Consider the following 27,857-nt stretch of genomic DNA (forward strand, 5'->3'; position numbering starts at 1 on the left):
ATACAGAATCAAACCTTTATTTGTGTTTTTTTTCTTATAGAGGTTATTTTCTGTCATAAAACCTGATTTCGGTGGTGAATGCAGCTAATAGACTGGAATGTTCGTGCACCTCGTTAACGTCCAATAACGTTCTGTTGTTCGGGCAACCGAAGTGTTTTAATCTATCACAACCCAGATCTAGCTAAACCCAGAATAAAAGCACGGCCATGGACATACACCTCAGAAAAACAAAACAAGAACCGGGTCCGCCAAACAGAGACACGGGCCAGGATCCGTCAGCGGAGGTGGGAGGCAGTGGTAACGGCGGGACCGGGTCAGACACGGTCCCTTCAGGGTCACGTCCTCAGGTCGGTCCTGGAAAGCCGCGACCATCTGCGAGCCTGGCTACGTCACAGGGTGGACGTGGAGAACCCCTGAACCAAGACGCGGTCCACGTCACAACCTCACCACGACTCGGAGGCGACAGTCCGGTTTTTACCAGTTTTACCATCCTGCCAACGGAGGAAGGTGCAGTAAACCCTCAGGGCCGAGTGTGTGATAGTGCTGCTGGGATGAGGAGGGATGAGGAGGGACAGGGAAAAATAAAGATTAAATGTTTGGAATGAAATAAATTAAAACATCCTAATAATGAGATGGTAATTCAGCATTTTTATTTTCTATCTATGAGATAATCAAATCACGTCTTTATTGTGATTTTTTTTCTTTGCCTGGTGGAAATTGGTTTCCTTGACATCTGTGAAGTGTCTTGCAATCAGCATGGGTTATGTGAGCTTCAATTCACATATACAGAACAAATCATCTGTGCCCCGAAATGTATTTAATATTGAAAGGGAAGAAAATATATATGAGCATTTCATTAGGTGTTTTGTCTATCCATGTGTATTTTGGCTGTGAACCATTTTTGTTGTCTTACAGATTAATAAGGGAATCTTTGTCTTTATAAGTGATGACTCTTGTACTAACACAAACCTTGTGTATAATACTGAATGATTTCTACAACTGTGAGTGCACAAATCAGTCTCCCCAAATGTCCTCTTCAGATCTGAAGCAGTTGCAGTCTGGCAAAGGCAAGAATGGATACATTAAACGGCCACCAAATGCCTTCATTGTTTGGTCTCATATCCACCGCCGACATGCCCTGCGCAAAATCTGCCCTGGGGCCAACATGATAGACACCAGTGTTGTGCTGGGCTGTGAGTGGTCCAAGCTCAGTAAGGAGCAGAAGAGGCCCTACTATGAAGTGGCTCACAAACTGAAATACATGCACAGACAGCAATTTCCTGGTATGGACAATTACACAGCTGATTAGAGGATAATGAACATTTACTGCCAAGTTTTACTGTCAAGTCTTATGTGCAGATATAAAGAAAGACATGTATTCAGTTTGAATCTGTTCTGGTATGGATAATGAACCTCTGACTTTCACTTACTTTGGCTCTTTGCTTTTTTTTATATCATACCAGATTATGAGTTTCGCCCCCGGAAGAAGAAAGACATAGAGTTTTTGTCCTCAGGGCAGGGAGCAGGACAAGACCCTGGCTTTTCCTTCTCACAGGCCGTACCTCCAGCTGAGTCCAAGTTGCAGGGCCCCAGCGTGTATCCATATCCCACCATGATGCCCTACACAGTGGGCTACTATCCGTACCAAGCTTTTACCCCATGTCATCAAATGGGACTCTATTCCAGGGTCTGGAATAACCATCCAAGGTTAAGCATATTCAGTGAAATATTCCAGCTAGCTGATGTCTGAGAGCTGGTTTATACCCTTAAATACTCCTTAAATAAAGCACATTTACTGAATTTATTTTGATAACTCATAAATTAATGCAAATGTTAATCATGAAATGTTGATTTTTTTTTTTTATTGCTAACCCACAGTATCACTATAAAAAGCAAAAACAATTCTTCCTTTAGATTTCATGTTCCAATTGACTTCATGTGTGCTTATATCAGGTTTTTCTACAGATACACAAATGGCAGCAGCTCCCCGGAAGATGTGAGGAATTACCACAACACTCACCCGCAGAGTAACGAGACCACATCAGAGATTCAGCAGCAGTCAGATATTGACACAAGGCAGCAACGCCTTGCCATCAACAAAATGGAGTGCAAATGTGTGGATGATGTTGATGTTGTGGAGTGATCTAAGAGACATTCAACACACCAAAGACATCAACGGCAGTGATATTTAGAGTCATACATTTCATTTTATTGCAAAATAAATGAAATGCTCTGTGACTGTATCTGTTGGTCAGCTTTTATATGATAAATGTTCCAATACAAATACAAGTTCTGTCTTTGTTTGGATTTCAATAATCTGTAGTGTACACAAATGAATGCAAGGAACACACAAATCAAATTAAATCTGCTTATGAAAAAACATAATGTTACCTGAGGGGAGTTTCTCTTTATCCGATGCGAGTGTCCAAGGACAGAGGATGACATATGTAGTACAGATTGTAAAGCCCTCTGAGGCAATTTTGTGATTTGTGATTTTGGGCTATACGAATAAAATGAAATTGATTGTCAGCTGTAGAATATATTGTGCACTGGCACTTTACATGAGTTATTTGTCAAACACATTATTCCACTGCAAACAGATCAACAAAGATGACACTACATTAATTTGGCAGACACTTTTGTTCAAATAAGGGACTAAGAATGAGGGGACATGAATCTCTTTGAATATGTTTTTTAAGGTTATAGCATGCAGATATAAAAAAATTTAGGACACACAAAATACCCATCAACCCATAGTGATAATAGTTCAATTTATTATTAACAACACCCTGCACATTGACTGAACAAAGACATTATGGAGAACGGGACCCAATGATTGCTTGGCCAAGCAAGTATGAGAAAACCTTTCATCCAATCAGAGCTCACAGAACTCTGACTGCGTTGTGATTGACATCCAACCTCAGCGAATAGGAGAAGCAGACACCACTTAGGGGCGTTTCCAGGAAGAGAGTGGTTACATTTTCCTGTAATGGCGGAGCAGACAGAGAGCGAGACTATCGGGTTCAACGACAACAGGTCAGATAATAGCAGTTAAAGTGTTTGCATGAATACGAGCTCAGTGTGCTATTAACCACAAGCCCGCATTGTGTATGAAGTTGGGTAGGATAGGTTTCGGTCAAAAGGTTTCGGTAAACAGTGGTCTTACTTGTAAACGTAGCCATGCTAGCTAACTAGCTTCTAGCTAACTAGCCTGTATTGCCAAGCGGCTCGTCTCGGCTCTTGGCTCGTGGCACGCGGCAAACACAGGCAGCCAGATCAAACATGGCCATATGTTTCCCTCTCTCACCAGGCTGCCCTCCTTCACCATGCCCCGAGTTTGTGTTCAGACACAGCTCCTGTATGAAGTGTGCGCTCTGTGCTCAAATGTTAATGTAACATAGCCAGCTAGCTAGGCTATGCTACATTAATTAGTAAGCAGGGGCACACAGTTCAGTCCATTCAGTGTTTTGAATGGGCTGGCTCTCTGTTAACGTTAGCATAAGTTAGCAATAGACGACACCATCTTGAGTGTTTGATTTGTGTTAGGATATAAGTATGTAAAGAACATGTGGAATAATAAACACCTCACAGCTGCATAACGTACAGTCACGTTACTAACGTTACACTCAAAGGCTGCATAGCAGAAACATCATTCACATCAGTGTAATGAACGTGTTTCTGGAGCTCATTTGCTTTACATGTATCAGCAGAACCATATCATTACAAAAACATGGTTCTGTTATAATTGTGCAGGTTGTTCTGCAATAATATAACAATCAGAAGTGGGCCTTAAGTGGCAAAAGGTTGAGAACCACAGGTATAGACAGCAATATTATTGTGTTCTGTTGCCCAGCCTTACCTGTAGTTAGTTATTTTCAAGCATTATATCTACCTGCAGTGTGACAATGTTAGCCCTGCTCAAAGTGCTCATATCAGAGGTTTTTAAAGTTTAGAGATATGCCCCTGAACACTGGTTGTAACTTGATATTGTTTTGTGTGCTAGAATGGTGCAGCAGGCAGTACGGTTCCGTGGCCCTGCTCCTGCACCTGCGCCTGCCCAGACCCCAGTGTTACGAGGACCACCGCCACTCCTTAGGCCACCGCCACCTCCTTTTGGGATGATGAGGGGACCCCCGCCGCGACCCCCATTTGCACGTCCACACTTTGACCCCAACATGCCGCCCATTCCACCACCAGGAGGGATGCCTCCGCCCATTGGACCTCCCCATCTACAGGTGACTGTTTCCCATTCTTATACGACATGCATGTTTTTCTTTACAGAAGTGTGTTGCTGAACGATTAACTTTGTCTGCAGTGATGTTCCACATACCATTTAATCGAGAGAAATACAAAGACTGAAATTAGTTGCAGAATAAGTCATCTATAATTGATAGGAATAATACAATTACATATATTGTAATAGACCGTAATAGCCAAAATATAAGAGATAAGATAAGATAATCCTTTATTAGTCCCGCAGCGGGGACATTTGCAGGATTACAGCAGCATAAGGTAAAGTGCACACAAGAGACATAGTAAAAGAAAGACAAGATAAAAATAAAATGAAATAAAAAACGAGTATTAAAAAAAAAAAGCAATAAAAAAACAGTAAAATCCACAATAATTGAAATATTATATGTACAGACAGAAAAACTATTATAGCTATAATTGCACAGTGTATTTTATTGCACATGTGTCATGTACGGTATTAGATACTCAGAAACAACATTTAAATGAGAGACAGAGAACCCATGCAGGGCAGTTATGGGAGGAGCAAGCATGCTCATGAGCAGAATAACTTTTATCAGGAATTGACAAACCGCTGTCTAATATGAATTGGCTGAATGTGGGTCAATCATACATCTAGTAGACCAGCGTCATACTAGGAAATGTGGTACTAACCTGTTTCTCTGCTGTATATCGCAATAGATTAATCAATGTTGCAGCCTACGAATGGGACAATATAGGATTTTATCGCAGATCTTAATAGGAAAGAACATTAGAAAACATCACAAGTTGTTTTTTTTTATCCTTTATTTATGCTTGGGGAGGTTATGATTTATTTGAGATGGTTACTATAATTGTTGTTCACTAAAAAAGACGTTTCCTAAAAGATCTTTCCTATCTGTTATGCAATACTTAAACAACAACAAAATGTAAGTTAAAAGGGGATGTATGATTGTTCTTTTTTAGTGCTGTTTTAATCATATTTTTCAGATTATTTGGTTAATATCATGATCACAATTATTTTGGCCTGGATAATTGTTACATGGGGCTCCACGGTGGTGTAGTGGATAGCAATGTCGCCTCTCAGCAAGAGGGGCCCGGGTTCGGTTCCCGGGCTAGATGGCCTTCCCTGTGGAGTTTGCTTGTGTCCCCGTGTCAGCGTGGGTTCTCTCCGGGTTCTCCGGCTTCCTCCCACAGTCCAAAGACATGCAGCTTAGGTTAATTGAAGACTCTAAATTGCCCGTAGGTGTGGATGTGAGCGTGAATCATTGTTTGTCTCTATGTGTCAGAACTGTGATAGTCGTCAGACTAGATATGCAGATACGGAAAATGAATGAATGAATGAATAATTGTTACATGCAATTTTCATATCTCAAATGTATAGTGAAACCATTTGGCAGGCAGAGTCTGCAAATAAATTGACCACAAAGACAGCTTTAGTCCTCACTGGCATGAATAACAGCAGCACTAGCTCTTAGAACAAGACACCAGACAGAAACAAGGATTCTCTCTTGAATCATACAATTTGATGACTTGACTCCTAATTTGAATTCAGAGGATTTAAGTGCTGGCGGCTGGCTAAATAGTCAACTGCTTTTCTATCTGGCCACCAGGGATGACTGTAATTTGGCAAAGTATATTCCTAGCCCTACTCCTAAAAGTCTGAAAATGTAATACTGGGTCTTTATCTTTTGCTGCAGAGACCTCCGTTCCTTCCCCCTCCCATGGGGAACCTGCCTCCTCCTCCGGGAATGCTGTTTCCTCCTGGGATGCCCCCCGTTCCTTCATCTGGAGCCCCTGCACTCAACCCTACAGAGGAGATCTGGGTAGAGAACAAGACACCAGAGGGAAAGGTAAGCTCGAGATCATATGTAAGCACATCGTAGGGCCCCTATACTGGGAAAAGCAAGGAATAATTAATTTACAACTTTTACAGTCTTAAAGTTTTAAAAAGCATTTTTGAATATAGCGCTTAAGACAGAGGCAGAATTAATTATATTAGTGGTTGTTGTTGATGTGGAATTTGTTGTCTAAGAATGAAATATTTAGATGATATGAGACCTGAGATACACTGCAGATTCAGTGTTGCTAATCACTTGATTGCCTTCATTGCTTACTGCTTAAAGAAGCCACTGTCATACTATAAATTGTCATTTGCTTCATTTGAAAATCCCATTGTAAATCATATTAATATATGTAATAATGGACTGGATATTGGGCTGCCTTTCTAAACTAAGTCAGTTTGGGAGAAATCTTGCTTATTAAGCGGACGTGCAATGTATAACTTTAGCTTCAATGTCCATATAATCAACGGAATTGGTTGTCAACATGTACTCAAAAATCCTGTGGTGTGATTACGGGGTAGTTGATAAATATACATTTGTTGCCAAGCTTTATATTCTAGTTAATGTTTGTTCCCAAGTAATATGTTTTTTCTTCTTCTTAATTATCTCTTCTAAAGGCATATTACTACAACGCCAGGACCAGAGAGTCCTCGTGGAGTAAACCGGATGGTGTGAAGATCATCCAGCAGTCTGAACTCAACCCTCTTCTTGTAGCTGGGTCTGCGGGGCCGGGTCAAAGTGTAGGGGTGACTGCAACTTCAAGCTCAAGCAGTGTTAACACTACAGCCAGCACGACAGCCGCAGGCTCCCTAGTCAGGCCCTGTCCACAACCCCCTCCCGCACTCTCGCCTCCAGTCCAGACTCCACCTCCTCCCCCTCTGTGACCATTGCAGGTAAGTTCACAGTCTTATATGAAACAAACAAACAAACACACACACACACACACACACACACACACACACACACACACACACACACACACACACACACACTCACTCTAAAGCAAAAATAAAAATCATCTTTATTTGTGTTTTTGTATCTCAAAGCCACTATTGTAGCAGACATATCCCCTGTTGCCACAGTTTCCTCAGCTGTGGCTGTTTCTCCAGTCACTGTGGTTACTGTTTCCACGGTGCCCTCACCTGTTACGGCGGTGCAGACCATGCCGCTGCTTCCTGCAGGCCTTCCTCACAGTGTGGGTCAGCCCACTGCAGGCATCCCTACCTTCCCTCCTGTCATGGTGCCACCGTTCAGGGTGCCCTTGCCCGGCATGCACATCCCTCTACCAGGTAAGAACTACAGACTATGAGCAAGAAACTAACAGGCCACAATAGCTAGCTGCTATCACAGTGCTTAGAAACAGGTAAATAATCCTAGAAAGAATACTACAATAAGCTATCTTGCAGATTTATTGGTCATGCTCCATGAAATAATTTTCAGACTTAGTATTTAGTAAGTTAACCAGTAAAGATTGCTCCATTACTTCGATGCTAATGGGCTACTTAGCTTAGTTTTGTGACAAATTATATGCAGTTTACACTCTCTGTGAAAAAACTAACTCAGCATTATGGGTTTATTTTTGATTACAACAAAAGAGGGTAACCAGTGGACTCCAACTCTAGCTGCTATTGGAACACCGCATGAGGGGAGGATTATAAGAACACTCATGTAAATGTCACCAATGTCTCTGAACATCTTCCCACTGCATTTATCCTGGTCAATGATAACTGTATTTAGTTCAGTTAGCACAGATTTATCAGGTGACATTTTGTTTAGGGGCACATCAACAAGTCTTGAATGCAGTGACTTGAATTTAAAGTTAGACTTATGTTAAATGCATTTGTGTGTTTGCTTTCATGTTTTTTCTTTTGCTTTCTCTTCTCTGATTATTTTTTTCACTCTTTCCTTCATTTTGATAATTTGCTAAAATAAGCTTATTCTGATTAATTCTCTCTGTATATTGTGTTCTTTGTGGATGAAGTGTCTGGCAAAGTCAGAGTTACAATCTGACAGGACTAGTTGTAGATTAGGGCTGATTGTTATTCAGCTGACCAATATCTGACAGAGAGCTTCCCGATTGACTTGAGATTTGTGGTGTTCCAACAGTATACATTCCCCACTTTAGATGTGATTTTTATTTTTTTTATTTTATCATTTAATTTTTTTCTATTTATCATAATTGTTAATGGAGCAATGGCCTCAAAATAGATCTTAAATTGTTAACTTAATTTACACTGTGACCGCATCTGAAAATACATTAACTGTTGTAACATAACAATAAGGCACAGGCCTACACACACAAAAACTCTGTGTCCTGCTGTGTTCAACCAGATGCTTGCTTGTCCGTTGTTCTTGCAGGTGTAGCAATGATGCAGATAGTAGGTGCCCCCTGTGTAAAGGCAGGCCCAGGCCCCAACGGTAAACACCCAGCCGCTCGCATCTCAGATCTACAGTAGATGGCATGGCAGTGAATGGTGTCTATATGAGTCATATGGTATATATGGGAGCCCTCAAACAGTGGCATGGTGGTGAATGCTGTGTACATGATCCATCTGGTGTACAGTAGAATGTTCAACAGAACACAGGCTTGATTGTCTTGCAGACTTTATATCACCAGAATATTATTACTCAGAATAATAATAAGATATTTACTAACTGAAGTTTAATTTAGTACTCCCTTGTTTAAACCAACAAGATTTAAAAAATATTACTTGGTGCAAACATTAGAGTATTCAGCTCTCATTAAATGATGAATGCACTTTGTCCAGTTGGTTGGGCTTTGGTAAATGAGACTTGAAAATTAGCAACTAAATAGTTAGTTTAAGCTGAGCTGTTGATTGTTGGGATCAGTCATTATGAGGTGTGTGTTTGGTGACTATAAACTTGTTGGGACCGAGACCTCCTTGTTAGTTCAGTTAACGCTAGCTGGCTGCTTTTGCCAAGTAGAGACTCAGTAGGAATATAGCAGTAAGGGCTACATGTTGTGTGTTGTCTGCCTTTGTGGCATGGTTGTGTGTGTTGTCACTGCTTCGTTTGTTTGTCAATGTGGCCTGTGTTCGTTGTCAATGAGTTATGTTTCTTCTTTAAACTCTTTTCCTTCCTTAGAAAGAAAAGAGTCTAAAGACTTAGACTTGAGCTTTAGGCTTAAGCCGCTTCTTCCACAAAATGATGAAAACCTTATTCAATCACTCATCTTCTAATCTAATCCTCTAGATGACCAGGCAAATGGTTAGAGGGATAGCCCTTTTTAGGTTGCAGTGAATCAGTTTTATTCTGCCTGTGCAGCTCTCTCATTCCACTGGGACATGACATTTCACAAATGGATGTATAAACGAATGCATTTTCTAGAGTATAGTGCATTGCAAATACTAGATGTGGCTTAAACAGAAAGACGAGTCTCCACCAATCTCTCTTTCTTTTTCCTCTCTGACTAATGACAGGCATGCTTCCTGGCATGGGCCCGCCTTTAGTTTCCATGATGCACCCACAGCTGGCTCTCTCGGCAGCTCCTGCCTCCATGGCCGGATCATTGCACCTCCCTGAGTGGTCAGAGTACAAAACTGCTGATGGGAAAATGTACTACTACAACAACCGAACACTGGAGTCCACCTGGGAGAAACCACTGGCCCTGTTGGAGAAAGGTAGGCACTGCTGACTAATGCACACGCACACACAAGCTTTGTCAGCTCCAACATGATGAAATGATCCGCAAGGCTTGTAGTGCAACATAAATGGATTTGGTGGATGATGGGTGGTAGGCTCAAAAGCTTTATCCACTTTGATTTTCTTCTCACCAACAACACATCTGTCAGACAAGCTTTACAGCCAAATGCACAAAACCCCTGATCCAGCATTATCTGTCCTAAGATTTACCAGTGTGACTTGCAGCAGGTATACTTCCAGAACATAAATTCCTGGCAGAATTGATAACGAGCTGAATTTGTTGAGCTACACTACACTACTTTTAGTTACCTCGCTGTTTGTGTCTCTCCTCGCTATCCTCAGAAAGAGAAGCAGAAAGGATCAAGGAGCGTCTGGCCCAGGAGGAAGCTGAGGCGATGGAGATGGAGGACGAGGAGAACAAATCAGAAAACACTAATAATGTGAAAGAGGTATGTGATTGTAAAAAAACCAAAACTCTAATCTTTTAATTCCAAAGTTCATCGCTGCTGCACATCTGGTGCGCTTTGAGAGTAATTAATGGGAAACTGATCATAATTAAGTACAGTGTTGTCATGTTGTAAAAGGTTTACATTATATTAGTAATTAGGAGTTTAAGAAATGCTACACTGCACATAATCTATACTGCATTACTATTCTACATGTACTATAATGATATATAATGAAAGACACACATTTCTGAAATAAATCAATCATTAAGATATTGTTTAACAGTATGAATGCAATAGTAATGGAGATAACTGATTCTTATCAAGGAGCCTAAAGAAGAAGAGATGACTGAGGAGGAAAAGGCAGCTCAGAAAGCAAGACCAATAGCCACCAACCCTATCCCTGGCACGCCATGGTACGCACACTACATCACAGCCCACGGCTTCACAGCCCACGCCGTCACCCTACTCCACTTAATAGCAATGAACCTTATGCCTTTTTTAAAATATCAGGTGTGTGGTGTGGACGGGTGATGATCGCGTGTTCTTCTACAACCCCACAACACGGCTGTCCATGTGGGACCGGCCCGAGGAGCTGGTTGGTCGAGCTGATGTCGACAAGCACATCCAGGAGCCGCCACACAAGAGAGGCCTGGAGGACAGCAAGAAGACAGGTGAGGACAAACACTCGTTCACATACAGTCAGGGATAATGACATTCAGTGCAGCACATGATAATAGTCAAATATAAGCCAATTGTTTGATTGGTGTTATTCATAAATTATATGAATGAATTATCTGTTCAAAGCCACAAAACCAGCGGCCACAGAAACACAAGTGCATTCATGTTTTTTATACTGAGCCAGAGAGTTCTGCTATCACTCTTAAATGTTGTGCACTGCAGTGTGAGTGTTTTTTTATTTTGTGTCCTTGTTTATTGACATATTGATATAGGTAACAATAAGGAGGAGCCAGAATTAGCCATTGCGACTGAAGAAAATCAGGATGAGGAACCAACCAAAGCCAAAAAGAGAAAGTAAGTCATGTGTGACTCCCTTTACTTAATGCTATAGTGCTGGGGCGCCACAGTACCTCACCTGGTAGAGCGGGCGCCCCATTTACTAAGGCGCTGTCACTACGGCTCGGTTTCTAATCCGACCCACATACCTTTGCTGCATATTGTCCTCGCTCTCACCCCTTTCCTTTCTATCTTAAGTTGTATCAAAAAAGATATAACTTTAACTTTTATTTTCTATCTTCCTTAAACCTTTTTTGCATATGCTGTCTTTTCTTTCTACTTCGTCTCTCCACCTCTCTTGACTTTTGCCGTTTCACCCTCAGGAAGGAGGAGGTGAAGGAGGCAGACTCTGAGAAGGAAGCAGCAATGGAGGCAGAGCTCAGAGCTGCCAGAGAACGAGCTATAGTGCCACTGGAGGCCCGGATGACCCAGTTCAGAGAAATGCTGCTGGAGAGAGGGGTAATGCACATTTGTGAAATTTAACATAGCAATGTTATGAGTTTTGTGTAGTTGTTTTTTCTTTACTTTACATAGACAAAAACTTTTTAAACTTTTAATATAAACAAGTTTATATTGAACTGTCTTTCTAATGCTAGCATTGTCTATATCACATTAAGGTGTCTGCATTCTCGACGTGGGACAAAGAGCTTCACAAGATTGTGTTTGACCCACGTTACCTTCTGCTCAACCCAAAAGAGAGGAAACAGGTTCAGTCTCTCATTCTCGCAGTATTGTGTTATTTAATGGCCATTTAATTACATCTTTCAGTCATAATTTTGTTAATATGTCCTCTTCAGGTGTTTGATCAGTATGTGAAGACACGAGCGGAGGAGGAGAGGAAGGAGAAGAAGAACAAGCTGATGCAGGCCAAAGACGAGTTCAGGAGGATGATGGAGGAGGCAAAGTTTACACCAAGGTAAAGAAACAGGCCAGTTGTTCTACTGGTAGTTTGTGTTTAAAAAGACAGTATTGATATTTATCAGTTACTCTATTCTTATTATAATATTATTGTTCTGGGAGAGTAGGTTTTCTGACTTTTCTGTTTTATTTTAGAGCACGAGTGAAACGGATATATGATTTTATGGAACAGTTATTTTACAATCTTATTTGTTTGGTAGTTTACACACAATATTTAATATCACAATATATTATTACAATTTAACGTACTATGTTTTTGGTATTTTATTTTCTTCTCGTTTTTTGTGAAGAGGTCATTTCAAAGTTGAAACTGCAAAGTCTTTTTTGTTTTGTTTTATTGTTACAGAACAACGTTTAGTGAATTTGCAGTGAAACACGGTCGAGACCCGCGATTTAAGACCATAGAGAAGATGAAGGACAGGGAGGCGATCTTCATGGAATTCATCACCGCGATAAGGAAGAGAGAGAAAGAGGACTCCAAGTCCAGAGGAGAGAAGGTATCACCCGCTCACGTTCAAATGTCAATGTATGGTATCCCTCTAGAGCATGACTGTGGTGTTATTCAGCTGACCATGAGTCAAGGCCCTGCAGGCTTTTACCATCTGCAGGTCCTCTCTCCTGCTGACCATTTGTTTTTGGAAAGATTTCCAATTCTGATTTGTATGTGTTTGCTCCCAGGTGAAGCTAGACTTCTATGATCTCCTGAGTGAGCAGCACATAGAGGTAGGCCAGCGGTGGAGCAAAGTGAAAGAGAGGCTAGAGACGGACCCACGATACAAGGCTGTGGAGAGCTCCGCACTCAGAGAAGAGCTTTTCAAACAGTACATGGAAAAACAAGCAAAGGTACGAGCCGTTCTTTTTATGTGGGATGATTGCTTTGATACATATGTGCTAGTGACATGATGTACATGACAGCAGCTGTGAACTTAACCTTGCTTTTTAACTAATTGATTTTATAAATATCTGTGGATTGTTAACAAACGTGTACTAAACATTTTTAAAAGAAGGAGCTATAAATATTATTTCTGGAATAAATATGTATATCAGGACAGTTTGCCCGCTATGTGTATATTAGGAAGAGTTTCACGAGTTTCTTCACATCCATTCATAGCCTTTTTTGAGTCACTCAGATTTTAAAGTGTTCATGAAACCCAGTTTTTGACGCGTCGAGTAGCTGGTTTTATTAACATGGAGCTGATAAATTCCTTATGAGTAAAAACGAGTCAAAGCGTCTAAAAATGATGACTTCAGAAATAGAGTGAATCATCCGTAGCAGGTGATGAGAAGCTCCAAAACACTGTGACGGAGAAATCATTTTAGGTCCCAGGGCAAACATAGCTGATTTCTTCTAAGTGAGATTAATAAATCTGTTACCAAGTTTATTACAAGACTTCTCAACCTGTAAAAAACATGAGAATTAATATCCCTACATGAATAAACCAAGTGTGTTTTGTTTCTGTACATAGTCCTCATTGTTGACATCATATGACAAACAAGACTGATGCAGACCTCATGTGTCGTCCTCCACAGAGCGTGGACCTCGACAAGGAGCGAGAGATGGAGCGGCAGGCTCGTATCGAGGCCAGTCTCAGAGAGAGGGAGCGGGAGGTGCAGAAGGCTCGATCAGAACAGACCAAAGAGATCGACCGAGAGAGAGAGCAGCACAAAAGGGAGGAGGCCATCCAGCATTTCAAAGCTCTCATGTCGGATATGGTGAGATGCTCTGCAGCATAATTATTTCCCCATAATGTGATTTTAAAAAAGTGAATTATTTGAATTTTTATCAAAATGCATTACTGGTCAATTTTCAAATTTGATCAGAGAAGTTGATTGGATGGAGGGATAATCATTTCTGAACATTTGAGAAATGCAAGCATGTCGATGGGAGCACAAGACTGACTAGTGTTTTTTGTTCACTCATTCCTCAGGTACGGTCTTCAGATGCAACATGGTCAGACACTCGCCGTAACCTGCGGAAAGACCATCGCTGGGAGTCGGCGTCACTGCTGGAGAGAGAGGAGAAGGAGAAGCTGTTTAACGAACACGTAGAAGCACTGGCCAAGAAGAAGAAAGAACATTTCAGGCAGCTACTAGATGAGACCAGCATGGTGAGGAGTAAAAAGGTGCTAAAACCAGGAAAAGTTACCACTCATCTATACTAAGCTTTTCATTTTGTCTCCATTTGCTTTTTTTTTTGTGAAACACATTGGCACATATAACCGACATGGCTAGAAGGAACATAATACTTTTGATGGCATGTCCATTCATGTGCTTTATCAATTAATATGATCGACTTTCTTCAACTTGATCCCTGATTCTTTTTCTAAGCTTATTGATGGATTTTTTGTTTGTGTTGTAGATCACTCTCACAACCACATGGAAGGAGGTGAAGAAGGTTATCAAGGAAGACCCTCGCTGTATTAAGTTCTCCTCCAGTGACAGAGTAAGACATGTTATTTTGCTCATAAAATTCTAAAAATGTTTATTGTCTTTCTGACCACAATTTACTTGAGTTTTGTGAGTCTAGTGACGGGTTAAGACGCACCGTAGTTACATTGCAAGAATTCAGGAAGCAGAATGATGGGGGGGAAAAAGCAAAGTAGTCTTCCTGGTTAGGGAAGACAAACAGAAATAATCTAGAAAGACAAAAACTAAGAGCTCATCAGCCCAACATCGGCTGGCTTCTTTCATAAAAGTGTGGTGTGGTTGATATTTATCTGTCTATGATGTGAGTTTAATAAGGCTGAAACTGTTTCATCCATTTTTATCTGAGTTTTGTGTCTGATGTGTTAATTTGTGTGTTTGCAGAAGAGACAACGGGAGTTTGAAGATTACATCAAAGACAAGTACATCACAGCCAAAGCTGACTTCAGAACCTTGCTGAAGGAGACAAAGTTCATCACATACAGGTGTGTACACTCACTTGACATACTAGCTGAACAATATAAGTGTCTAATAGCAATTATATTATTACAAATTGTTTTGTTGCACATGTAATCAATATACACTGCTGATAAAAACAGTAAAAGTCCGACACCAAATGTATTATTCACATTTGAAATGGCTTTGGACCCCAAAAAGGAAGAATTGGATAACTAAAACTTTCCTTTAGCTGATGTCCCCACTGTGCTGCATGACAAGCAAGAATACTAACCATTGTTTTTCTCAAAGACCCTTCAATTTTGAATTTGTTTTCCAGCCCAGAAAAGCATAGATGACCAATTATGGCAATTATTTAACCACAACGGTTAACCAAATATTTCTCTTTGGGCCCTCTGCAGTCATCTCAGTGGTTCGATTGATGTTTAACTGTGATTTGTCAGCCTATAGTATGTTCAGCTGATATTTCCTGATTGATTTCAATAGTGCTAACTTGACACTAATCTTCTGTTGTCGTGTTTTAAGAATAGCTTTGCTCTAGCAACCCGCTAACATTACAGCTTATTACAGGCTTTGTCACTTGACACTTTAACAGTAACCTGCTCCTATTTAACATTTCACACATGTTGATGCCAAGCTTCCGGTTTCTTTGTCCAATGACTGGTGATTCTTTATTTAACTGTTGCTCAGATGGATCTTTGCGTGGTTGATGTACAGTGTTTTGTTTGCCATGTAGAAAACATTACTTTTATTGCAAACCTGTCATAGAAAATTAAAAATTTGTACAGCGTTTTTTCTACAACCTAAAAGCATGAATGTGATTACATATTTTAGAACGGCAGTGCGCATAAGCTTTAATATCTGCAGCCCAGAATTCTACACTGTTATACGACGAAAGTATTTACAAGCAACTCCTCTTGTCATACTTTTTCAATACTTCAGATGTGGTTTCAGTAAGTTTCCCACCACATTAAGCAAACTGTTTTTAACATTTTAAATGTATACAAGAAATCTGTTAACTTTGTACTTATTTTCCTGCAATGGGCTTGATCACTTTGGTACACGATTGGAGAATTCTTAGACAAGTAGCAGTTGAGTCTAGACAAGCTGCAAACATGTAGTGGCACAGGATGTGATGGTGATAAACATCTTGCTACTTTTTAACCATGACCAATCACAGTGACTTGTTGCAAAGGAAGGTCATGCGGTATAGAATTGTACCTAATGGAGAGCCTTGAACCAAAATCTGAACATCAGCTGTTGTACTTAAATCTCACAGAGAGGTTAGAGTTCATAGTATTAGCTTATTTCTTCTGAGTTCCTTCTGCCCGTCTCACATCCTCTCTTTCCTCAGGTCGAGAAAGCTGATCCAGGAGTCCGAGCAGCATCTAAAGGATGTTGAGAAGATCCTTCAGAACGACAAGCGGTACCTCGTTCTGGAGTGTGTCCCCGAGGAGCGCAGGAAGCTCATCATGTTCTACATTGAAGACCTAGACCGCCGTGGCCCTCCTCCTCCCCCCACTGCCTCTGAGCCGACCCGACGCTCTACCAAGTGAGCAATACATCATCTTCTTGGCCGGTGCCCTACTCCTCCTTGCCCTCCCTTTTGGCCAGAGCATGATCTCCCCCAAAACTCACCCTGAACCCAGCCTTTCAGGCCCACGGCTGGCCTCGCAGTGTTATTGCTGGGGCTCGTGTTGCTTAGAGATGTACCATAGAGATGAACGGTTATGGTCTCTGTGTTATGTCGCATCCCTGAAATAGCCCTTAATTTGAGGCAACAGCAGGGAACAGAGGTTACCTGATCTCAAGGTGAACCTTGAGCCCTCACCTCTGACCGGCCACATTAGAGGGAGAGGGATAGTCATGAGGCTGCTGCCCGAGCAGCCATAGAGGTGTAAGATAGCTGTTGTAAATGAAGATGAGTGTGTGAGAATGCGGGTGTGTGTGTGCGTATGTATGTGTGTATGTATGTGTGTGCGTATGTGTGTGCATGTGTCTGAGGCGTCCTTAAGCCTTACTGCTCCACTTTGCCAGTCATTGTTTCAGTGGCTCAGTGTGAATGTTAGTTTATGCTCAGTGGTTTACTCTGATGTTGCAGCAGTTTCTCTGTTGAATGAAATAAAGGCAACTTCCACTGTTTTTCAATATGTCGTCCTCTGGATTTTCTTTTCTGAATCAACACTTCACATGTAGTCTACTTATACTCTTATGTACAAGTAATACATTATGTTTTCTTTGTGGAGAATGATATAAGTATGATGTATAATGTTTAAATTAGCCAATGGGACTAACGTTAGTTTCATTGTTCCATGAAGTCCACCTTTTGACCGGTTCCGGAAGTAAATTTCTCATTCATTCACTCCTTTAACGTTTCAGAACATTCTTTTACATTTTTAAGCATAAAACTAAACCAACTACGAGATGAATCGTGACAATAAAACATTTTTATTTGTAGTTAAAAAAAAATAAACGACTTTGCAAATGGAAAAAGGAAAACGTACAAGAGAGAGTACATAGTCATCTTGTGCTGACGGCTGTGATTGGTCGACACAAGCCTGTTTTTCAAATCACGTGATGTTTCCGGAAGTGGACGTGAACCACCGTTGATTGGAGAACTGATCTGCATTGTCATGAAATCCATCTTTTGTGCAGCATCACAACCCCATTTAAAAACGCAGTCCTGCTCGTTTACAGCGACAGAGCCGGCTGACTGTTGTTCTGAACATAACGTCACTGTCGCAGTGAAGAAAGGAGCTAGCTCACGTTAGCTTTAACCTCATGTGCTAACCGTCTCTACAGCCTCTCTCCTCCTCTCCTCCCGGTCACCTCAGCCCCGGTGTCGCTATGTGCGGCCTCCTGCTGCCGCTGCTGCTCGTCGTGCTGTCAGCCTGGTCTGGAGCTGGAGACCCGGCGGGATCCGATCAAGTCGACGGAGCTCCGCCGTCTAAAATCGGCAAGAAAAGCCCCGTGTTAAACATACCCGTGTTAAACATACCTGTGTTAAACATACCCGTGTTAAACATACCTGTGTTAAACATACCTGTGTTAAACATACCCGTGTTAAACGTGTTAAACATACCCGTGTTAAACATGTGTTAAACATACATGTGTTAAACATACATATGTTAAACATACCCGTGTTAAACATACAAACATACCTGTGTTAAACATGTGTTAAACCCGTGTTAAACATGCCCGTGTTAAACATACCTGTGTGTTAAACATGCCCGTGTTAAACATACCTGTGTGTTAAACATACCTGTGTTAAACATACCTGTGTTAAACATGCCCGTGTTAAACATACCCGTGTTAAACATACCCGTGTTAAACATACCCGTGTTAAACATGTTAAACATACCTGTGTGTTAAACATACCTGTGTTAAACATACCTGTGTTAAACATGCCCGTGTTAAACATACCTGTGTGTTAAACATACCTGTGTTAAACATACCTGTGTTAAACATGCCCGTGTTAAACATACCTGTGTTAAACATGCCCGTGTTAAACATACGTGTGTTAAACATACATGTGTTAAACATACCCGTGTGTTAAACATACCTGTGTTAAACATACCTGTGTTAAACATATGCAGTTCACTAATGCATACCTATCCATAGAGGGTGTTACATGACTGACAGCTAGAAGCTTTTTCAGTATCAGTACATGTACATTTTGCAACTACTTTTTTTTTTTGACAAAGGTACAACATTGATTGTGCTGTAATTTAAATTCTGATATAAAAAAGAAAATGTGTTGGAACAAGCAACATGACATTGGAGTAATAATTATTTTCATTATCTTGTCCAGCCAGCAGTCTAAAACCCAAATATATTAAGTGTTTGTACAGTGATATTCAACAGAAAGAAGTCCATTTCCTATTTAAGATTGTCATTTTTGTTTGTCAAATTATTTGAACAAGCAATCAAAATAGTAGTAGAAAAATTTACTTTGAATTGGTTAATTGTTTCAGCATTAATTGGGACATACCAAGTGGTTAAATAAATCCAAAATGCAGAACAAGAAGTTAACCTATCACAGTCTGTTGCCTGCATCAGTAAAGTTAGGTTGAAGGAGGAGACTCTCATGATTTTGTATTGAATCATATACAGAGCGCTGTTTAAGGTAAACCCTGAAATGGAAATTCCCAGTGGGAAATAAATAATACAAGAAAAAGCTGCTCTACATACTTCCCACTACAGCATCACCCCAACAAAGACACCATTGTTTCTCATCTCGACTCTTCTGTCCAGCTGTAGATATGATGAATGACCACTAAAAGCTGCAAAATAACAGGAAACAAATATTGCTTTTTAATCGCTCAGTGGTGATTATTTTATATTATATATTGAGTAACATACATGTTATCATGTCTTAAAACTCCCAGATGCCTTACAATACTATAAACAATTCAGAATGATTAATGGTACTTAGTTTTCTTACACATCTCACTTCAAAGCCACATTATGGTTTCACACTTCTTCTTTGTCTTTGGCTATGATCGTCTGTGCTCCAGCGGTGGTCGGGGCGGGGATAGGAGGCAGTGCCACAGCCCATTTCCTGCGGCAGCACTTTGGCCCTGAGGTCCAGATAGACGTGTTTGAGAAGGGGGAGGTCGGAGGCCGTCTTGCCACCGTAACCGTTAATCACAACGACTACGAGTCTGGAGGCTCCATCATTCACTCCCTCAACCTCCACATGCAGGAGTTTGTCAAACAGCTAGGTTTGTGTACATACACACACACAACACTGAAAGCTTAATAGGAAAAGAATACAATAGGTATATGTGACTGCGTAGCATTCATTTAGCCACTGTTTGCATTTTTCTAGTACTTTTTATCGGAAAGGATGAGTGGTTGCATGTTCAATAGTCACAAGTGAGTTAAAAGAAGAGCTTGGCTTCAAAAACTGTAACAGAGGAGATTCCCAGTGGAACCCGCAAACATCTGTTCAGGTTTACGAGCTAAGAAAATGGGTTTCTTTGTGGAAATGAGTTGCACTTTTTGTAGAATACAGAGATCCCGTGTAACAGCGATGAAGATAAGTATCTCGCTTGATCAGAAACATTGTGTGCCTCCAGCAGATGTAAGCTGAGCAGGAAAAGTGATAATCAGTCAAGACAGATTGATGGTTTGAATTTAATAAGCAGCACTACATATGTGGCTCTCTAACTGGATCCAGTATTTAGTGCCCTGCCAAAATAATCAGACAACATGACTGTTTACATCTTATTATGCTGCATTCAATTTCAAAGTCAAGAAATGATGAGAGAAAAATACATTTATCAATGTCAAATCACAGTCCGTAAAATATATAGGGGAAAACATATATATTTTAATTTGAAAATGTTCAACTTTTTCAAATCCTCAATATTAAATTCCTGCCTGTGTGTATCTGTGTTTGTCCTTTGTGTCATCCTGTGTCTGCCCCTCAAGGTTTAAAGTATCGACGCAGCGTGGCGGGTAAGACAGCAGTGTTTAACGGCGAGGAGGTGATTCTGGAGGAGACAGACTGGTACCTGCTGGACCTGTTCCGACTGTGGTGGCGCTATGGCATCAGCTTCATACGCCTTCAGATGTGGGTGGAGGAAATTATGGAGAAATTCATGAGGTGAGCCAGAAATATTGGTGCCCTGTTTGCTTTGACAAGATGTATCTGTGGTCCCGCTAAACCTTGATCTATGCTCCTTTGTCAAAGCGTCAGACCTTTGTTGTAGATGTCTGACATGCAGGTGGTTGGAGGTGACGCCCTTTCGTTTATACTTGCACAACTTCAACATAATACGTGATTGATCTGCCTGGACTGCTCCACATTTAAACCCATCTGTTTCTTGTAGCCCGAGATATCATAGAGCTGATCTAAAGAGTATTCTTCACCTTTAAATGATGCCAAACTAATTTGCACCGCTGATCCAACAAAGTCAGGTTTAAACCTTCTATTTGCCACAATTTTTTTCATTCTATAACAAATTGAATCAAGATTTTTAAAACAATTACTTCAGGTAAAGAATAAATGAACAATACTGCCTCACAGTGTGGACGTCAATGGGTAAAACCTATGCTGAGCTTTTTATAATTTCCTCAGCCTGCAGCTGTTATCACTGAAAACTCAGTGTGTGACTTTCAGAACATGACATCTGTAAAAGTATGACAACAGAACTGATGTTTTTGATCAGCCAGTACTGTTTCAGATATCAGGGACAGTCAAATATGGCCAAGACAATGAATATTTAGCTGTAATTATGTTATTTTGGCTCTGTTTCTGTTTTAACATGAACCACACTTAGAAGCACTGTCTCTGTTCATTGACCTCTATTTCCTCCCTCAGGAAGTGATTTATCTCTTGTATCATTTTGTCTTTCTTGCACTCTCTAAATCAACAACTGTGGACCTGTATATCCCTCTGTCTGTCTTTGTCTTTTTGTTTTGTCACAGATTACTGAGATAGGAAGATAGGCTTTCAGATAGGAATGAGGAAATCTGCCCACTGATTTAGTAATTGATTATTATAATTGCTAGTTAACCATTTGTCCCATGTATATTACAGGATCTACAAGTACCAGGCCCACGGCCATGCCTTCAGCTCGGTGGAGGAACTATTGGACTCTCTTGGGGGGAGTGGCTTCATCAACATGACCCGGAGGCCGCTCTCTGATTCGCTACTGGAGCTGGGTGTGTCGCAGCGTTTCATCGATGAGGTCATCGAGCCTGTCATGAGGGTCAACTACGGACAGAACGTCAGCATCCCTGCCTTTGTAGGTCAGATGAGTGTGAAGAAATGAGCAGTAGAAGAAGAGGAGGGAGCGAGGTGGGGTTAGTGAGTAGAAAAGAGATGGGAAAGAGGAAGGCTGCAGTGCTGAGATAAGGGCTGATGTATGTAAGGAGAGAGGAAAGGGAGGGAAAGAAAAGAGATGTAGGAGATGTGGAAGGGAGGAGCGGGAGTCAAAAATAGAAGAGAGGGAAGAAAGGTGAGAGGAAGGGGTGACCTATGGGAGCAAGAGAACAGGAAAATGTGTGAGCAGCTGGTAATTGGTTTAAAGCACTTGGCCCTGCCTGTTGTCAGAGTGTTTGTGTGTGTTACAGGCGCTGTGTCTTTAGCTGGTGCCCAGAACAACCTGTGGGCGGTGGAAGGAGGCAACAAGCTGGTATGTTCTGGCCTGCTGAAGATGGCCAACGCTAACCTACTGCAAGCACAAGTCAGCTCCATCTCGCCTGTCTACTCAGGTACCGTCCACAGGAGCAGAATATTAGCCACTAGTAACCTGGGGCAAAACTAAACACCAAACATGTTTCCGGTGTTGTGTTCTGGTATAAACGTCATTAAAAGTGTCACTACTGGTGCAGACACAAGTATGGAAGTAAAGAAAGGCCACGATCATTTGAGTTTTACAGCAACTGAATACCTGATTATTAATTTTAACTACTACTTTACTTAATGGAGAAAGTTAGACACCACTGAAATGAAAATATTTTTCTTTGAAAACCATCTACAGTATCTGAATTTATTTGGTTTGCAACCTTCTCTTTGAAATCTTTTTCAGAAAGGTAATTTCTAAGAAAGAAACCTTTTTTTCCTGTCATAATAATGCATATTCATCACTGCAGTGTGAGAACACTTGCCTGTTGGCACAAACATCTTCAGACATGAGAAATGTGCTGAATGTTTCTAGATCATATCTGCCAGTTGATGCTAGCACTATATGGATTTTTTTCAGACGATATGATAATTACCTGCTCCTCATTGCCTTCAGCGATCACATAACCAATCATATTACATTTTTGTATTTTTATTATTCATAACCTGTAGTTTATGCACACCTGAGGGTGAGGAATGCAAAGAGGTAGTGAGCAAAGATGGATGATTTAATGTTCCATACCTCTGACTTCACCAAATCTAACTGACATCACTGTTGTCAACACAACATATTGCAATCATGTTGTCTTCCACTGAAACATCCACACCAGCAATGACCCCTTTTGCTTTCCAGTCAGTGTGCTGTGTTTGTTCTAGTTCTCCGAGTGTGGAGATGCTATGCTTGCTAACGGATCAGTATGTAGTATTTTGCAGCATCTAGCGGTGAGGTTACAGATTGCAACCAACTGAAACTTTACCTGCATGCCGAGAAAGTAGGAGAACTACTGCAGTCCATGTGAAAACGCCCTATTTATGGCCACTGTTTTGTTAGTCCGTTGTGGGCTCCTGTAGAAACATGGCAGCCGGCTCAGTAGATATAAACGACTCATTCTAAGGTAACAAAAACAACAATTCTTAATTACAGTTGAAAACATACTTGTTAAAATGATATTCCCTTTCTGCCAATAGATCCCCTAAATGTTACACACTGTTCTTTTAAGTCAATTAAAGCAGTATGGTTTCGTATTATCAGCTCTAATTTATCGGCTAAAATGTTTCTATCGGAATTATACATAAATGTATACTTTAGCTATTATTGGCTGCTAATTTTCGGGCCTAATATATAGTGCATCCCTAGCAGATACCAGTGGAGTGATTTAGATCAATTTGTATCTGAATCATGTAGTACAGTGTTGACATTGATTGTGTGTGTTTTCCTGACAGGGGAGGTTCCCCAGTACGAGCTGAGCTTCACCACAGCATCAGAGACGGGAGCAGAACTGTATGACATTGTGGTGTTGGCGACGCCGCTCCAGGCCAGTGTCAGGTCAGGGGTCCGGTTCCAAGGTTTCACCCCTCCCTTTGAGGAGCTCCCCGGCGACTATCACAGCACTGTAGCAACCATCGTCCATGGTTACCTCAACACCACTTTCTTTGGTTTCCCGGACCCTCGCCTTTTTCCCTTCGCCAGCGTCTTGACAACTGAGACGCTCGATCTGTTTTTCAACAGCGTGACAAGTGTTTGTCCCGTCAACATCTCCACTGGCTTCCGGCGTAAGCAGCCCCAAGAGGCAGGAGTCTACAAAGTGTTCTCACCACAACCTCTGGACAAGACTCAGCTCAAAACACTGTTCAGGTCAGCTGCTTCCTCCCTGGTAAAGTACTCATGGTATTAACCAGGGCCGCAACTAACTATTATTTTCATTACTGCAAAATTTTGCAATTATCTTCTCGATTAGTCATTGGGTTAGAGAATTGTGAAAAATGCCATCATAATTTCCCAAAGTTGACGTATCTATTTTGCTGGTTTTGTTTGACCATCTGTTCGAATCCCAAATATATTCAATTAACTATCATAACAGACTGACAAATATTCCCAATTCGGGATGTTGGTCAAATTTTGGGAATTTTTGTTAAGAAAATTTTATCAAACAACATTATCAAAATTATTGCAGATTCATTTTGTAAAAAAAATTCAAATGTAATGTAAAACATTGTCATGTTCACCAGCTTAGTTTAGTGTGTAAGCATGCTAACATTTGCTTATTAGCACAAACCAGAAAGTACAGCTGAGGCTGATGGGAATGGCATTAGTTTTGCTGGTATTTGTTCATTAACAAAGTAAAAATATTGACCTGATGATAGTGCTACATGAAAAGTTTTGGTCTCACAACTCATCTTGAGGGGACCATGACTGTTTGTATCAAATTTCATGGCAATCCAAATATTTGTAAAGATATTTCACTAAAAAACAAACACTACAACCTCATGGTAGCACTAGAGGAAAATTAAGGGTATCACCAAAGTTAGTGAGATTCATCCTCTGGGGACCATGAGTTGTGCGCAACACTTCAGTGCAATCTATCAGAAAGATGTTGAGATATTTCAGTCTGGACCAAAGTGGTGGACAGACCCACATTGCCATCTAAAGAGTACGGCGCTAGTGTAGCTAAAAAGCTGAAGTTTACTCATTTGTCAACGGCCTTGTAAAAAAATAATGGCAATGCCCTATCACAACGAGATCTTATTAATAATCAGAGTAACACATTTTCTTCTTTACTGTATCTCTCAATCTCTACTATACCTCTCAATCTCAGGTCATACTACTCCGTGCAGGTGACAGAGTGGCAGGCCTACCCTTGTTACGGCAGCAGTCAGGGACTGCCGCCTGTGGAGCTCCACCCAAATCTCTACTACCTCAATGGCATTGAGTTGGCTGGCAGCGCGATGGAGATGAGCTCAGTAGCGGCCAAGAACATCGCTCTGCTGGCTTACCACCGCTGGAACCGACAGACGGACATGGTGGACCAGAAAGATCTAATGCACAGGATCAAGACTGAGCTATGACCTGGTAAACTGAAAACCTTATAGCATCACAAAGCCGATGTATTAAGGTGCTAAATTTTACATTTCGACTGAAGTCTCTAGTGGCCAAGTATATTGAGACACATCCAAAAATACAACATACATTTAATTGACTGAATCAATGATAAATTAATTGAACATAATCTGACCCTGCCATTCTAAAGAAACTTAAACATACAAAAGAAAAACAAGTCAAGTCGAGTTTAAAATTCACTAAAGACAACCGTGGTCCTGCGCTACCTTTCAAAGATTGCTTTGTTTTCTATGTGAGAGACATTGCACATATGAGACAGTACTGGTTGAGGATTGATGCTAATGCTAGATAGTGGTTTTATCCAAAAATTCAGCTGCTTGAAGCTTTTCTTTGCCAGGAAATAATGAAACCAAGCAACCGCCGCACTTTATCTCAGTCGGACGTGAATGGACTCTTGAGAGCTTGTTTTATGAGTTGCCGCTGGTGCGAGTGAACACCAGTTAATATGGGTATTAGTTTAAGGTCACTGGTGATGCTCTGTGTAAATAAACATTGCTGTGGTCAAATTTAAGAAAAACACTCTTGGAATCAAGATTGAGAGCATGAATGAGATTCTTATAAATGGCTGCTTTCTGTCTGCGCTGCAACAGCTATGAGATATGAGACAGATCAGTGTTTTAACTGTCATATAATCAAAAACAACTGCAGCTCTGCTATTACTGTCTATACATTGTACGACTGTTAATGGATAGGCTGCTGGCCCAAATCTATAAATAGATTTCTGTAGGATTTTTTTTAAATTAATGAAATAATTATTCAGTGACTCATGGCAGGGGCCACTGGTTCTATTCTATGTTGCCCCTTTCATCAGACTGTTTCATTATCTTCCCTTCCTGCTGCTTTTGTTGCATAATACAGTGGAAAGAATTTTTTTCAGGGAACAGAGCCAACAAGCTTTCACACTGGACCGCATGAAAGCAGAGGACCGATCAGTGGAGCTGCTGGTGGTAATGATGACACTTTCACCCCGTTTTCTCTCAAGCCCTATAGCTTTATTGAGATCCTACATATAATAGTCGCTGTTATCTTTAAAAAAAACATTTGAAGATACAGTTGGACATTCGCTTTCAGAAATGGCAAGTGCAAAAAAAGTTGGCGTGATATGAAAACCCTGACTGTTGATTACCTTCATAAGACTGAGAATTGCTTGTTTTGTTCATTTAGAATTGAAAAACTGTGGATTTAGACTGAAGTGGATTTCTGGACTTGGAAAACCTTATTTAACTGTTGTCAACAGAAAACTTTGTTATTCGAAAGGGCTTTAGTTGACAGATAATGTGATCATGTTCTGTGATGAGAAAACGCCACAACCCTGTAATCTGATGGAATTGTGTCAAAACTCTACAATGGCGTCAGAAATCATGTTGGTCGATCTGTTATGAAGACTAATGAAATTATCTTTTTTTTTTTTTTTTTTTTATTTCACTCCGCAACAGCTTTTGTACATAGAAGAGTCAAATATTTGTTGCAACAGTACCTTTTATTATATGCTGTAAAACGAATGGACACAATGAGTATTATAGAACCATTTTGTGGATTAACCATAGGGATTGACAAAACAATCTCAATTCAAGGTCCATTTACTGGGCTTTTGAAGAGCTTTCAACATCATCTAAGAATCCACATGGACTGACAGACTGAGCAAACTCCATCCACTGATGAAGGTTGTGAGATGTGATTTTAAAGTGAAGACAAAGTGAGTATGGAGACCTTGAGTCAAGGTTATTATGTCAAACAACAGATCTGTGTGACTGTTCACACCTAACCACTATTGCTTTACAAATATAACTTTTTGCTAAATATAGCATGTATCAACATATTTCATCTGCCCGATAAACAAAATAATGCAACTGTTTTTAATCAATGAAGTGCACTATTTTGAGTGTTGATTAAATTAAGTTTGGATGGATTGCTATGAATTCTTTTCTTCTTTTTTTTTAAATACTGAAAACTCACTCTGATTTATTGTGCGCATTCAGGTTTTATTCAATGTCTAGTAATAATTGCGCAGAAGAAGATTGATTTGTTGAAAAACTACCATTGAGCACTGAACAAAATCTCTTTTCTTGCTAAATTTCACTCTGCCGGTGTTTGAGTTATTTAAAGTTGAACTGTCTTACTTGAATGGGAATAAAAAAGAAAGTTATAAAAGAGATATGTCACAACAGGAGGTCTACCGATGGTGGTTGAGTGTTTGCAAATTCTTACCACGTTTATTCCAGTGGATAGTTTTAAATTGTTGGTTTAAAGATTTAAAAATCAGATTCATGCGGTTAAATGGACGACATGCCGCCGCTGTGTGTCACTGTGAGGGGAGTTTTCATACTGGGCTCTAATTATGAGATCCTAAAGCTGCCTAATTGACCCACTAAATTATATATTTCAGCCTTTATGTCCTGAAATTGAAGAAGTGGCCATATATCTCAAGAAAGTCATTTGAGATCCTGTCACTGTCCTTTAGATCACTAATTATTTCATGTCAAAGATGCCAAAATTAAGTTTATTGGACCATCATGGACCCACACCTGCTAAGCTGTGTGACAGACTTCTGCTCTTCGTGAAGAAAGATTGATTCCTCATCTAATGATTTAAATGCTAAGGAAAATTAC

The 27,857-nt window shown here is 40.5% G+C and overlaps 3 protein-coding genes across 3 annotated transcripts; all 3 read left to right on the top strand.

Moving 5' to 3' along the window:
• The first annotated feature begins 206 nt into the window (after positions 1 to 206).
• On the top strand, positions 207 to 2,143 carry LOC129113909 (transcription factor Sox-17-beta.3-like). Its single transcript, XM_054626392.1, has 4 exons — positions 207 to 507; positions 1,041 to 1,283; positions 1,464 to 1,707; positions 1,954 to 2,143. The coding sequence occupies exons 1-4, from the start codon at positions 207 to 209 to the stop codon at positions 2,141 to 2,143; spliced, it is 978 nt and encodes a 325-aa protein (XP_054482367.1).
• An 836-nt stretch (positions 2,144 to 2,979) lies between these two features.
• LOC129113729 (transcription elongation regulator 1-like) lies at positions 2,980 to 17,127 on the top strand. The gene is given in 22 exon segments (XM_054626185.1): positions 2,980 to 3,036; positions 4,004 to 4,235; positions 5,928 to 6,080; positions 6,689 to 6,875; positions 6,878 to 6,964; positions 7,118 to 7,360; positions 8,430 to 8,489; positions 9,512 to 9,712; positions 10,077 to 10,183; positions 10,508 to 10,596; positions 10,694 to 10,854; positions 11,134 to 11,215; positions 11,521 to 11,656; positions 11,815 to 11,904; positions 11,995 to 12,113; positions 12,462 to 12,612; positions 12,794 to 12,958; positions 13,646 to 13,828; positions 14,044 to 14,223; positions 14,475 to 14,558; positions 14,924 to 15,024; positions 16,350 to 17,127. Coding segments are annotated over 22 exon segments (3,060 nt in total). The 5' UTR covers positions 2,980 to 2,989; the 3' UTR covers positions 16,552 to 17,127.
• Positions 17,128 to 17,449: 322 nt separating this feature from the next.
• On the top strand, positions 17,450 to 27,141 carry LOC129113730 (prenylcysteine oxidase-like). Its single transcript, XM_054626186.1, has 7 exons — positions 17,450 to 17,951; positions 19,513 to 19,719; positions 20,432 to 20,606; positions 21,543 to 21,754; positions 22,079 to 22,219; positions 23,574 to 23,985; positions 24,947 to 27,141. The coding sequence occupies exons 1-7, from the start codon at positions 17,843 to 17,845 to the stop codon at positions 25,194 to 25,196; spliced, it is 1,506 nt and encodes a 501-aa protein (XP_054482161.1). The 5' UTR covers positions 17,450 to 17,842; the 3' UTR covers positions 25,197 to 27,141.
• The last annotated feature ends 716 nt before the right edge of the window (positions 27,142 to 27,857 follow it).

The sequence above is a fragment of the Anoplopoma fimbria genome, chromosome 24 (genome assembly GCF_027596085.1).
Source record: "Anoplopoma fimbria isolate UVic2021 breed Golden Eagle Sablefish chromosome 24, Afim_UVic_2022, whole genome shotgun sequence".
Lineage (NCBI taxonomy): Eukaryota > Metazoa > Chordata > Actinopteri > Perciformes > Anoplopomatidae > Anoplopoma > Anoplopoma fimbria.

Excerpts from the sequence above, each read along its gene's own strand:
- LOC129113909 (XM_054626392.1), top strand. The coding sequence starts at position 207 with ATGGACATACACCTCAGAAAAACAAAACAAGAACCGGGTCCGCCAAAC. Across the intron at positions 508-1,040 it reads CATCCTGCCAACGGAGGAAG|ATCTGAAGCAGTTGCAGTCT; the intron begins GTGCAGTAAACC and ends TGTCCTCTTCAG. Across the intron at positions 1,284-1,463 it reads GCACAGACAGCAATTTCCTG|ATTATGAGTTTCGCCCCCGG; the intron begins GTATGGACAATT and ends ATATCATACCAG.
- LOC129113730 (XM_054626186.1), top strand. The coding sequence starts at position 17,843 with ATGTGCGGCCTCCTGCTGCCGCTGCTGCTCGTCGTGCTGTCAGCCTGG. Across the intron at positions 17,952-19,512 it reads AGCTCCGCCGTCTAAAATCG|CGGTGGTCGGGGCGGGGATA; the intron begins GCAAGAAAAGCC and ends TCTGTGCTCCAG. Across the intron at positions 19,720-20,431 it reads GGAGTTTGTCAAACAGCTAG|GTTTAAAGTATCGACGCAGC; the intron begins GTTTGTGTACAT and ends CTGCCCCTCAAG.